Source organism: Phoca vitulina, unplaced genomic scaffold (genome assembly GCF_004348235.1).
Source record: "Phoca vitulina isolate PV1807 unplaced genomic scaffold, GSC_HSeal_1.0 scaffold1, whole genome shotgun sequence".
Taxonomy (NCBI): Eukaryota; Metazoa; Chordata; class Mammalia; order Carnivora; family Phocidae; genus Phoca; species Phoca vitulina.
The window spans coordinates 28,292,632-28,306,780 of NW_022589704.1; the positions used below are offsets into that span (position 1 = coordinate 28,292,632).

General features: G+C 35.7%; 1 protein-coding gene across 6 annotated transcripts in view; it reads right to left on the reverse strand.

The window, feature by feature from the left end:
• CREB1 (cAMP responsive element binding protein 1) overlaps positions 1–14,149 on the reverse strand; it is a 60,481-nt gene that overhangs the window by 27,723 nt on the left and 18,609 nt on the right. For 3 of the 6 annotated variants that reach the window (XR_004299331.1, XM_032403592.1, XM_032403605.1), the window contains exons 3-5: positions 8,686–8,832; positions 7,916–7,957; positions 1,718–1,818 (exon numbers count right to left, since the gene is read on the reverse strand). Coding sequence is in view for 3 of the 6 variants with exons in the window: in XM_032403592.1 (XP_032259483.1) it covers positions 1,718–1,818; positions 7,916–7,957; positions 8,686–8,832 (290 nt within the window). In the remaining 3 variants the exon portion in view is untranslated. Of the gene's footprint in view, positions 1–1,717; positions 1,819–5,835; positions 7,883–7,915; positions 7,958–8,685; positions 8,833–14,149 lie in introns of those variants that run through there. The other 3 variants (XM_032403624.1, XM_032403614.1, XM_032403634.1) reach the window with 3 other exon arrangements.

The window sequence follows — 14,149 nt, forward strand, 5'->3', positions numbered from 1 at the left end:
GCCACCCAGGTGCCCCTGCTCTGATCTTTCAAAGTACTTATTCTCGCATCCATTAGGGCACTTCACCTTTAAAGTTCTGTCACTTGCAAATCTGATAAGCATGGCTTCTGTGTTTTTCAGCTGAACTGCTGGTAAAATACCAAGCCAGGGGAGACCAAGTGAGAGTCCTTCAAGAACTTTCTTGGGTATAGTTTAATCACCATAAAGCTGGGTGTATCAATTAATCCCCATTTCTCCAACCTTACAAGCATATTGTAAGGATTCTGTTAAAGATCTTATTATAGTCAAGACGTAAGAGCTAGGTTTCAAGAATTTATAAGCCTAAAACAAAATAATGATACATAATGATTTTAAGGGAAGATATATTATCTTTCATGAATGTAACTCTCTACATATGTGTGGTCTCAGGCATCTTCTAATCTGATTATGAATTAAGGTGTTACTATTTAAATGATCTTTGCTAGGATATAGGTTATAATAAAAGATCTTTTTCAGCATAAAGCTCTTATTTTACTTTATGTTTTAAGACTTTATTTAGAGAGAAAAAGAGCATGAGTGAAGGGAAAGAGAGAATCTCAAGCCGACTCCACACTGAGCATGGAGCCTGACGCGGGGCTTGATTTCTCAAACCCAAGATCATGACCTGAGATGAAATCAAGAGTCGGACACTTTACCAACTGAGCCACCCAGGCACCCTAAAGCTCTTATTTCATAAAGTCTACAACTAGAATTTACAGAATTTATTTACAACTATTTGCCGGGAATTTATATACAGAGAAGCCTTGTGGCTTGTTAACACCTGGATGGATTTGCTCCAGGATCAAAAGTGTTAAAAACATGAGATATATTTCAAAGTTCAAATCTAAAACTAGCTATATTAAAAAAAAGAGAGAGATTATGAGCATAAATGCATACAACACATACTTGGTAACAAAATTTCTTAAGACCTCAAAATCAGTTTATTGATATTCATTTAGGATCCTTCATTTAATTGTGAGAAAAGAGAAAAGGGCTAGCTTAGTAGCCAAGTGGAAAAAAAATTTTAACCATCCCTTTGAAAAATAAAAACAACTTAGGCTAATAACAGAAATTTATTGAACTTTGAAGTAAGCTTATGATTTTTATGGAATTGCTCTTCCTGGAGATATTTAGCATGGAGCCAATTTCTACATATAAAAAAATGGTTTTGGTACATCTTGGAGGCAAGTCATGGACTAGGCAATCTCTACAGTTGAACACAAAAACTATAGTTAGGTGCCCCTAAAATTAGGGGATATCAGCATCACCCTGAAACAAATATTAAATTAATAAATAGTTATCTACTAAGTACCATGGCATGAGAAATGGTGTGCAAATGTGCTATTAAGTAGGTAAATAGTATAGTGTCAGAACTGACAAATAACTAGAAATGCTATAACTTAATGAAATATATTCCAAACTTTTTAACAGAAAACCAGCAGCTGGCACAGTCTACAAAAACAGAAGCAGGAAAAAAAAAAATCACTGTTGATCCAGGACTATTCAGAGTAAAGAAGTTCTCTTTTTCTGTACAATAAACTTCAACTTAAGAGAGAGAAGTACCTCAAGATGAAGAGAAGTAATTTCTGTGGTCCCGAATTGAGCACCTAATTGGTCTTCTGACATCTTTTCACCTGCAACTACCCAAGGCTTCCTGACATCTTCGATTCTAAATTCTTTTAACTATTAAATTCCATACCTGTAGGAAGGCCTCCTTGAAAGAATTTCTCTTCGTTTTTGGGAATCAGTTACACTATCCACTGACTCCTGTGAATCTTCACTTTCTGCAATAGTTGAAATCTGAAAATAAAGAAGAACTTTATCTTGATAATCGAGTTTAGTTTCCATAAAATTTTTATGAATTTTAAGAAAAAGTGAAATATAAAAGGACATATATACATCTTATACATGCTTCAGTAGAAAAAAGTCAATTTTTATGGGAGACAACCACACCAATCATATTCCTTTCCCTTTTACTTATCCTATAGAAGTCAGAGGGCCTAATTTTTTTTTTGTCAAAACCAAACTTTCGTGATATCCAAATTCAGTTTTACCTCTTTCAGGACTTCATGTAACCAATCTTGAATGCATCAATATTACTGTCAGTTGTTTTCTTACAATTGTTAACAAAACTACCAAGTAAATAAGGTTTCTGACATGAAGGAAGAATAAATGAGCAAATATTTGGTCATAAGTCTACATAGTGACTATACAAATATTTTCTTTTACTGTTAAATACTTATGAATATATTTACAACTGAAAAATAAGATTGGTGATCCCCCACCATGTTCCAGATGGCTGTTTCTAGCAAGTTAGTCTACACATAGACTTTCAAAGTTGGCATTCTACAATTTTTATTAAGCAAAAGCTCAAGGTAAAGAACTGTGCATTTCTGGAAAAGTATCCCTGGACTGAAAAGTAATAGAGATAAGCTGAACAAAGATTTTACATGGGATAATAATAATAATAGCAACTAGCATTTACTGAGAACTTACTATGTGCCAGGTATTATGCTAAAGCATATACACATATTACATTACTTAATACGAATACAGTAATATCAGGTAATAGACAAGTATCGTTATTATATCCATTCTGTCGATGGAAAAACTAAGGCACAAAGAGGTTAAGTAACTCACCCAAGTCACAAAGCTAGGAAGTAGTGGCGCCACTGTCAATAACTGGCATCTTAGTTTTAGACATCCTTACCAGCATCAAAATCCTGTTGGTTCCAATCTCAAACCAGTTTTGTCAGAAGCAGCAACCCAGAGGTGTTTTTAGACCATTTTTAGACTAGAAGTTCACTCACTCAGGCAAGCCTGTCAAATTTATACCACCAAGCTTCTCTAGTCTAATCAGCGGGAGCCTTCTGCTCTTTCCTGAACTAGATGTGCATGATGCTGTCAGAGTGAGAATTAGATTTAAGGAAGGCAAAAGAGTATGTGTGGTTCAGCTCCATGTCAAAATTTAGGGCAATGGCAACAAGAAAAAACATATTCAGAGGAACTTGAAGAATCCCACAGGGACTCTATGTAGTCTGAGCCTATGGGTTCTGGAGAGTAGGGACTCATTTTGACAGGGCACTTTGTAATAGGCTCTCACTCTAAAATGAAATTAGGTAAATCTAGTCATGCTTCACAAAATATACCTACAATAAAACAACGTGCCTCACCCAAACACTTTAAAGTATAAGAACAATACTCTTAGAGACCTATACATTAACAGGCAACACTTAATGAATCCAGAAAAGACAGATGAAAAGATGTGCAAGGCTGAATTTAGTCTGTGATTCTGTGCAGAGTAATAATGCTACAGCTACTGCCGAAGGAACACAGAGAACAATTCCCACTAATTTTTAGCTGCTGTAACCGGCCCGCTCAGCGTAGTCTCTGCACAGAAACTCTGATGTACAGCAGATGAGGAGCTATGAAAAGACCTTAGCAGAGAGTCAGAATTTCAAGGAATAACAAGACTGAACTCAAAGTGGACAGTACTGTGACAAGGGTTTACCTTCATAGTACTTCTCAGAACCTCAGTTCCTCCGCTGTTCTTTGCCTTCTTTGCATGACCCTCATCCTTACAACCTTTTTTTAAGGGCAGAGAGTGACTTAGGCATACTCTCCCAAGTTGAAAGTAATTAAAATAATAATTTAAAAACATTCTATATGAACTACCCACAGGGCAGTTTTGAAATGAAATAAAGTGGCTTTCTAATATATGGCCTTTGATTTTTTTTCTTTTTCCAAACTCAATAGATCTATTGCTCTTAGTAGGAAAAAAAGCATTCTTTCCTCTGATCTAAAAGATTTTGTGATTTCAGACAGAAGGAATTAACTTGTCACTATGTAGTGATTACAACTATTGCAATATAAAGGGAATTCAGAATTATTCAGTAACACATAACGAATGTTAACATTTCCTCTTTGGGAATATTATCCAGGGAGAACTTACGAGCTATGAAGCCACTTCCTATGGACTGCCTAACAAAACAAACAAAAACAAAAGCAAAATCCAAAGCACACACTGGATCCACATTTCTGAGACGAGACTAATAAAAATCATGTCAAAAATCCTTTTTATAAATAACAACTATTAATTACAGTTTAACATATACTTAACAGTTATTAAAAATAACCATATAAAAATGATATCCCAATCACAGGTATCACGGACTACCACCACATTCCAGTGGTAGAGACCCTTCCTCTGGTCCTTATCTCCTGTCACCTCTCTCATTAACCCTCTTCTCAGCTCCTTAAATAGGTCTTTAACCTTGGCCACTTAGTGGTTGAGACATTTTCAAAAGCCAAACCACCACTTCCAGATGTAAAGTTTTAGATCTGTATTTCTCAACTTTCTTTTAGTTTCTTAAAAACCCATACCTCCTGTTTGTAAGTTTGTAAGGAGGACAATCTTCCCATTTTGAAGTTATTTGAAATTTCAAAATTAAATACACAATGACTAAAACCAAATTAGATGCTTTCTTAAATCATACACGGTCTCTATGAAACTTACAAGTAACTGTGCAGAGTTCAGACTTATGGTTTAGGTACAGTTATTTACTCTGTGAATCAAGACATTAATAAATGTCTAGAATAATGATTTCCAAATTCTTTTCACCTGCAGATCTTCCTTATAAACAGGAAAATTTTACATAAGCATATTTATTTCCTCTGTAAACTTTAAGTGTTGTTTTTATTATTTAAAGAGATAATATAAGTGTAAATATTAAATTATATGTGTAAATTTCTTAAACATAAATCATTTCATTTTTTACTGAGTGAGAATGATGTGATTTAATATGCTTCATTAAAAAATCATTTAATATTTTGTAACAGTGACTCAAAAATCTGATTCTAAGCTTAGGCTTTTGAAAATCTGATTTAGTATTTGCTATTGTTGAAAAAGGGAACTCATGGGCAATAGATATAAAAGTAAGTGCATTTTTGACTGGGCTTACTAAATACAAAATCACTTTTCATTTTCATCTACCAATTATACAAACTTTTGATGAGATTTTCATCTCCCTCTCAGTTATTGTATGCTAATAATAATAGGTGTTACAGTTTTGTATTTTAACAAGTAGATTCAAAACCTACTGAAACTCTAGAAGACTTATGAATAGTTTAAAGAATTCTATTTCCAGGGTTTTAAAAGTATATATATTTGATTTTGAACTGACAAATTTATATTGCTTGCAGTTAAAAAAAAAGTATGAAAACATTTTTGAACTTCTTTCAAAATGCTCTCTCCACAGCACAACTTTTTTTCAAAAAGCAGTTACTCTCTTGCATTGTTAAAATGTCACTTTCTCCCAGGATAGTTGAAAGGGATTTCTTTTTTCAAAAATATCTGTTAGGTAATATATCCCTTGCAAATCCTTGCTTACCATCATTAAAAAGACCAGAAACTTTGGAACACTTGTTTCATGTAAAACACAAACAAGTAACTCAGCCTTATGTTAGACAACTCTTAAATACTTTGTTGCATAATAACCACTGAATCCCTGTTTTGCACAAAAGGTTTTTATTATTGTTCCCATCATATTACAAAGTATTGTAAAGATTCTATCAAACGTTTCATCCAACTTGCTCTCTCCCTCTTGCTCACTCTATTTGAGCCACATCTTTTTACTATACCTTGATATATGAAGCAGGACTTGCTTTAACTATTTGCATGGCTCAGCCTCCTGCACTGTCTTCTGGTTTCTGCTCACTGTGTTCCCTGACCACCCTACATAAAACAGAACACCCTTCCCTCCACATTCTCTATCCCTTTCCCCTGCTTTCATCATCTTTCCCAGCACTTATCCTCACCTGACATATTTTATTTTTTCATTGTCTCTCTTCGCTCAAATGTGATCTTCATGAGAATAGAGAAGTATTATTTGTTCACTGCTGTCTTTCATAGCACCTAGAACAGTGACTGGCACATAGCATGTGATCAATAAAAATTCGTTGAAGGAATGAATGTTAAATAATTTAAGGTAACATAATCCATAAATCCTGACACGTTTAAACTGCACTATATTAAAAACGCACTTAAAGCTAACAAATGAAAAGTGAAGATGCCACTGTTAACTTCTATACATTCGTGTAACTCCCACTATTTTTGTGGGGATTCTCATATAATCTATGAGACTTGATATACATAAGGATAAAGTTAGGGCACTAATGTCAAGCCATATATGAAATATTAGTACAGCGTAATTTCTAATATTCTTGGATTAAAAAACAGAAACACAGGTCCTAATATCTTATTCTCACATCAAGAGAAAAGTGTCTTGTATCTTTTGAAAATGATGTTCTAGAATACTCATATTTTCCCATCTAGAAGTTTGCAGGACCATTTCTCTCCTTGTTTAAACATCTCTTCTGATGTAAACTACTTCCTAGTTACTAATATACTCATCCCTGTTAACCAGGTGAAATGACCCTTGAAGCTTAATATATTCTTCATGGTTTAGGCCCTTTACAGAAAAAAAGTAAAAAAAAAAAAAATTGTGTCTATTTGGAGAATTAAGGCTTTCAGTTATAAATATAAGCTCACCTTGATGAAAAATGTGCTCTTGAAAAGATGAATAAATATTTCTAGAAAGTTAATAGCCATATAACCCCCAGGTCCAAATTATTATTGTCACAAAATAGAGATTAAAATTAAAAATATAATCAACAATTAAATATCACATATTATGACCAAAAATATAATCTTAACAAGTTTTGATAATTTTGGTGTGTTATTTATATAACAAGTTTTGATAATTTTGGTGTGTTATCCTCCTACTCTAAGTGAAAAAGAGAAAGTAAGGATTAATATAAGATCTGGAATCTAGGTCTCCTGACTAGCAGGTCAGGTTCTTTCCACTATTACCAAGAAGAAAGTGAGTGGGGAATTAGTAATGGCATAGTATGGAAAATAGTTAGGTAGCACTCAATGAAATAAAAACCGAGGCAAAGGATAGAAGACTACTGGTCAGTCAGTGTGATTCCACAGAAATGTCAAATAGTTCAGTTTTCAGCGGGAAAACACTGTCTCCATCTTGGTAACAAATTCCACTCCCAGTATCTTTCAGTATGGAAATTCATACACATTGATATTTTTACATGAAAACAGTCTTTTCTTTTTCTTCCACTTAAGTGTCCAAGCAAACCAAAAGTAGAAGGACAGAATGAAGTAAAGGTGGGTAACAGTGGCTCAAGGACTCAATAGTATAATATGGCTGACTAAATCAAATATGCCCTTTGAGGACATTAATAGAACGCTTCCAGGGCAAAGGAAGCACGTCTCCTCTCTACAAATATCAGTCTGGCTACCATACTCAAGGAAAACACAACAGCTCTCATCCACAGGATGATAGCAAGGATAGTAAAGAGCAATCAAAGCTACACCATATAATAAATGGCTGAAGAAAAACAGACATTTGTTTAGTCTGGACTTTTTTTTTTTTTTTTTTAAGTAGGAAGGGTGCAGGAGACGAGGGAGAGGAAGTGGTCTGACAGAAAAGGAATTAAATTTGCTTAATTAGTTTCTGAGGATGGAACTGGGACCACTAGGTAGAAGTTTTAGAAAGGTATATTCTGGCTCACCACAGGGAAGAACAGTTCAGCAATTATCCCTCTTTATAAATTGGTTACCTCAGGAGACAGGGCTTCCTTTAGCTCAAGTGTTCAAGTAATGCTGGACCACCATTTGGAGGAGAGAGAAAAGATACACAGGGAATGTAAGCAATACACTAAGGGCTGGGCAGGTAATAAGTTTGGCCTAGACCTAGAAGATCTCTAAAATCTTTACGCAAACCTTAAATTGCATGTTTATAGAAGGATAACGACATAAAGAATAATTTCTCACCTTCCTTTCTAAAAATAGTTCTTTCCAAATCTAGGACCTAGGACTCACCTGAGTTCCGGAGAAAAGTCTTTTTAAGTCCTTACAGGAAGACTGTGAAGCAAAAAATATGAAATGGGAGGCTGGGGTTATGGCCTACTTGAATGAACGTTCAAGTCTTTTTTTCTTTCAATAAGCTCACTGTAAAGATGTCTACTGCTCTAGGTTCCCTACAGTTCAATAGAGTAGTCACCTTTATTCCGAGCTCTACGTGCCTTTATTCCCTCTGGATTCAATCCAAAGGAACAATCTCTCCAAAGAATTAGATAACATGCGCAGTGTAATCCCTGAATATATCATTATTTCAAAGTTATCTACTCTAACTTACACCCCTAGACATAGCTGGTTTTACAGTGCTTTCTATGATCTCTAAATTCAAGTTAATATCTTGGGTAAGGTTATTAATTTTGACAAGGGCTTATTTTTTCCAATTCCACGTTTAGAAAATAATTAGAGTTATTTTTGTATCTCAATTTTCCTGAACTAAGGTATATCAGCCTTAGTCTTTCCCAAACATTTCCACCTTATCCCATGTACTTAATGATTTTCCACAATCAATTTTTTCTTCTGTAGCTTAAGAAAAAGTCTTTCTCTCCTGTCTGTCCTTGTGTATGTATGTCCCTACACATAAGGTGACTATACAGACGCAGCATATTCCTTTACTGTGAAGTAAAATAAACTCTCAACTAGGTATGTTCCTATTTCCATAACTAATGAAAGGAGAGAGATATGGCTATAAACGACAGTTATGAAAGTAGATGCAGAACTTTTTATACACATACCTGAACTGTCTGGACTTGTGGAGACTGAATAACTGATGGCTGGGCCGCCTGAATAACGCCATGGACTTGAACTGTCTGCCCATTGGGCAGCTGTACTAAAGTTACGGTGGGAGCAGATGATGTTGCATGAGCTGCTGGCATAGATACCTAAGGTGTTGAACATGGAAAAAAATTACCATCACAGATACCTCCTTGAGAGTAGTCATGTAATATGAAGCAACTTTTTAGCAGGAAAAAGATGACTTTTCTGCCAGACAAGTATTTCATTGGTGTGAAAGAAACTAATGATTACATTTAATATTCTTAAAAAAAAAAAAAAAAGACTATAAATGTCCCCTTTCAAATCCTTCCACACAACAAAGAACTATTTTAATGTAATATCAAAATTTGTAACACAGACTTCCTCTGAATACTAAATACACTTTAATTGTATGATGCTTTACATTTTCCTACCTGCTTTCATGTCCAGTTTCTCATTTTGCTCTTCGAAGAAATCAAGACTGGATAATAAGGATCATCTCCATTTTAGAGACAGAAATATCAAGCACTCAAGAGATTAAGTAACTTACCCAAGGTCAAGAGATATGCTAGCTTTGAAGAAATATAAAGGTCTTCAGAATATTATGTGTTAAATAAGCAATATTCTAAAATATAACTGCTCTCAAACTTAGGCAAAACTTAGCTAAGTCTAGAACAAATATACATCTTAAAATATAAAGCATAGTTTTCTCTTTTAAACTAATTACAAGTATGCCTTTTATTAGTGAGAAAGTATTAATATGTATTATAAACTGAAAATTTCTACCCCCCCCAATCAAACTGATATAATAGTTGGTATTTTAAGGATTTATTTTCCTCTTAAAGGAATAAAAGAACAGAGTTAAGGGAGTATAAGAGATACTAATTTTCTCCTGGGCACAAAGAAGGCAATTTTAATGAATCAATATCCAGGTCCACAGGGCTCTTATGTCATATATGTCTATCAGACGGTATTTATTATTCCTATGCTTGAACACATTCAGGGGTTCAATATTTTCTGCTCATTCGGTAAACACTGATTGGGGACCCATGTGCTAGGAGCAATGTCAGAACTGAAACTACAAACATTAAGGAAATTATTGGGGTACATGTGGGAAGGCATGGGGAAGAGAATACAAATAAATGTAATCCAGTGAAGTAATGAGGCTTGCCAAGAGAAAAATACACACTTAGGAAAGCTACCCAACCTCATCTAAAAAGGAGGGGAGGGAAGAATGCGAATTTGAAACAAAGATTACAAATTAGGCATATTTTGACTCCCAGAGGAGAAGCACAGAATTTTAGGGAAGGAGGTATAAATTAACAGTCAGTACCACTGGACCATGTAAGCATGTTACTGTAAGAATGTAGGAACTGGGACGAGATAAAATTGTAACGTAAGTAGGGAGAGGCTAAATGAGCTAGTCATGAAAAGCCATACCTATGTCACATTAAAGAAGTTGCACTTTATCCTGAGGAGACTGGGAAAGGCACTGAAGAGCTTTTGAACTTTGGAATATTAACATGGTGAGGTTTGCATTTTAGATAGATCACTTCAGTGGCAGTATGAAAAACATTTATTTCAGAGAAAGAACAACGTGGAGGGGAGGAGACAGAAAACTTGTAGTTAAGGTGAGATGATAAAGCCAGAAGCAAAGCACTGGTTGTGGTAGGGAGAACGAGAGAAGTGATTTAAGGAAAATTCAGGAGGCAGACTAGAAAGAGCCTTATGAATGATTGCTTGAAGGAGGTGAGAGAGGAATTCAGGATGACCCACCTATTTCATGTTTGGGTAAGAATTAGTAAAACTATGCCATCAACTGAAACAGAGAACACAAGTAAGAGAAGTTTTTGGGTGGTTGGGGTGGTGGAGGATGGTGGAATTGATCTGATACCTGAATTTGTTCAGCAGGCAGTTAAACATCTGCCTGTGATGCTTGGGCAGGGAAGATCCCTACTGAAAGTAGAGGTTAAAACTATGAGCATCCATCTTTGGGCAGTTAGAAAGTCCCTTCTTATTAATCATTTTCTCTTTGGCCACTATAAATCTTGCTTGGTTTTACCTGGTTCTCAAAATGTGATCCATGGACTAACTCCAGTAGAGTTACACGGGTGCCTGTTTATAAAGTTAGACTCTCTTGGTGGACCTAAGGACACTTTCCCCTACACTGAAGTTTGAGAACCACAACCTTAAGTTATTCAAAGTATCTCCTCTTAGTTCCATACAAAAACTCTTCTGATACTTGAAGCAATTATTACATCCTCTTCTCTATTTTATAGAATAAATGTAACAAGCTAACTCAATGAGTTAGTTAATCCCTTCTGTACCCTGATCATTCTACAGAACGGCTCCTCTCATTATAACTTTATAAACAATACAGATATACAAAATAAGATAAAAATCCCTTATGTTCCTACCACTCAGAGCTAATCGCTGTTAATATTTTTGCTGTAGATCTAGGTGATTTTTTTTTTTTTTTAAGACTTTATTTATTTATTTGACAGAGACACAGCGAGAGAGGGAACACAAGCAGGGGGAGTGGGAGAGGGAGAAGCAGGCTTCCCGCGGAGCAGGGAGCCCGATGCGGGGCTCGATCCCAGGACCCTGGGGTCATGACTTGAGCTGAAGGCAGCCGCCTAATGACTGAGCCACCCAGGCGCCCCAGATCTAGGTGATTTTAAAGGTCCATGTATGCGCTCAATTTTTATAACACACTATCATGGAATCTAATTTATCTTTTCAATCCATTATAAATATCTTTCCATACCATTAATGATTTTCTTTAGTGGTTTTAATGGCTGCACAATAAAAATTACACTTTGTGTAATAAATTCCTTATTATTGGATATTTAGGTTTTCAAATTTGCCTACTGCAAGGAAGAGGCAATGATCATCCTTTTACCTAACTCTTTAGTTAAATCCATAAAAATTTACATTCTCATAGTCAAAACCGATATTGTTTTTTTCCTTCCCACTTAAAAAAAAAAAAATCTCTGTAGGGGTGCCTAGGTGGCTCAGTCGGTTAAGCATCTGACTCGATCTCAGCTCAGGTCTTGATCTCAGGGTTGAGAGTTCAAGCCCAGCACTTAAAAAATAGAAACAAAAACAAAAAACCCCTGTAAATTCCAAAAGTAAAATGAGGCATCTCATTATTGTTTTAGATTGGTTTTCTTCCTTTACTAGTTGGGCTGAATTTTTTTCTGTTCATTATTCAAATCACTACAATCTTGGATTTGACAATTTTATTATATTTTTCTTTTATTAAATACTGACAAAAAAATACCAGGTATCAGAATTATGAAAGGAAATTATGACAAAAATCCATAAGGTATGTGTTAAGGACTTGGATGAGCAAGTGAATAAACTCTGTAATTAGGCATAAAAAGAACAAAAACTACACAAATGGGAACAGAAAACTAGCTTTTCTAAAACTCAAACATCATGTCATTCTGCTTTTAAAGGTAAATGCTAGAGGACTGCCTGATAAAGATGAGAACTTAGACATGTGTATTATTTTGTTCCTTCCTGAATCTTCAATTAAACTTTGTAAAATTGATTTTGTTTTTACAGGCACAATCACATGAGCAAAGAATGGGAAAAGAGATAATAGTAAGAGTTTTGGAGGCTGGAAAGAAGAAGGATGAATGGTAATGAACTTGGAAGACCTCAGAAGGCCAACTCATGAGGTAGAGGCAGGGAAAGCCTGATTTGAACCATAAAATCCTTAAGAGGCTCAGGATCTAAGTTACCCTGGAAGGTGGAGTAAAGGGAAAAGCTGTAAATAAGGAAGGCTGGTTGAAGGCTCTCTGAGAAGCAACTGGATTCCCTCCACACACTCCCTGTGAAGGAATAATCTACCCCATGCTGACAGAAAAATGGAGAATTAATTTCTGGAGAGCGGGTCTCCTGACTGCCTACAACAGACACTGCTGAAGGTGGGGTTATTAACCTCCAGTCTTCTCTCTCTTAGCTCCCAGGCCTTTACCCTATAAGCAAGGGAATCAGTAAAGCCTTCCCTGAGGAACCTAATCAATGACAAGGGGCTAAAGACTTAAAAGATACTGACATTGGGAAGGCCATAATCACCCTACCGTGAAGTTCACAACTCATAGTTATTAGGCCCCAAACACATCCAGAGCTTCTGATACAGTTTTTTGGTCCCCTACTTTAAACTTGAGCAGACAAGCACAGATTATAAAACATCTGAAGAAAGCTTCTAATTTGAAAGATGGAGACCAAAACAAATTGAAGGGCAAAAAGCTTATACAGAGGAAAATCTATGTGGGGAGAAGAAAACTTAAAACCTAATTAATATTCTCAGAGATGACAGAAAATATTGCCTTTGTGAAACATAAACAGGATGCTATTAAAATACAAAAGGACTATTCAGAGAACAAAAGGAACTCTTGGAAACATGACAGCAGAAATAAAACATTCAACAAATGGGCTGGAACATGAAACTGAAGAAATCTCCCAGAAAGCAGACCAAAAAGACAAAGAGAAAGCAGTAGAGAAAAGATGAGAAAATTAGAGAAACAATCCTATAGGTATAACATCTGGATCACAAGGATCCTAGGAAAAAAAGAGAGAGAGAGAGAAAAAAATCTTCAACCAAATAATTTAAAGAAATTGCCCAGAATCGAAGACCTGAGTTTTCACTATAAAAGGGCACACTAAATATATATACACAATGGATAAAAACTATTCAAACCAAGACCCTAATAATGAAATAGTGAAGCACTGTGAACAGAGAGAAATAAGATACCAGAGAGAGAAAATAAATGGATTTAGTCTTTTCCAATAGCAACACTACACGGTGACTGTGGATCAATGCCTTCAAAATTTTTAAGAAAAAATTATTTTTTTTAAAGATTTTATTTATTTGAGAGAGAGAGAGCGCATGCAAGTGGGAGGAGCGGAGGGAGAGGGAGAAAGAATCTGAAGCAGACTCAGCACTACGCGCATAACCCAATGTGGGGCTCCATCCCACGACTGGGAGATCATGACCTGAGCCGAAACCAAGAGTTGGATGCTTAACCGACTGAGCCACCAGGTGCCCCAAGAAAAATTATTTCTTTACCAAGAATTTTTTACCCAAACTTGCTTAAGAAACCACTGGAAAACATGCTTTACTATATCAAGAACACAAACTCAGTAACAGAAAGACAGTAGGGGAAAAGGAATTTTCAGCAATGGATTATATAGCAGACTTAGAGGACAAGCAGATCAGACAGAATAGTGCCAGAATAGTGGCTGTCATCACCAAGATCCCTTCTGGCATTGTATCTTCTTTTTACCAGAGGGTCAAATGCTTGGGTGAGCCCCAGATTCTGATCTGTGCATGTCTGCCTTGACCATGTACTGATGAAGTCCTGGCTCTTTCCCCTTTATTCCTGCACCTGCCTTATCCAAGTATTTACTTCAACCCCAGATATATTCTGCTTT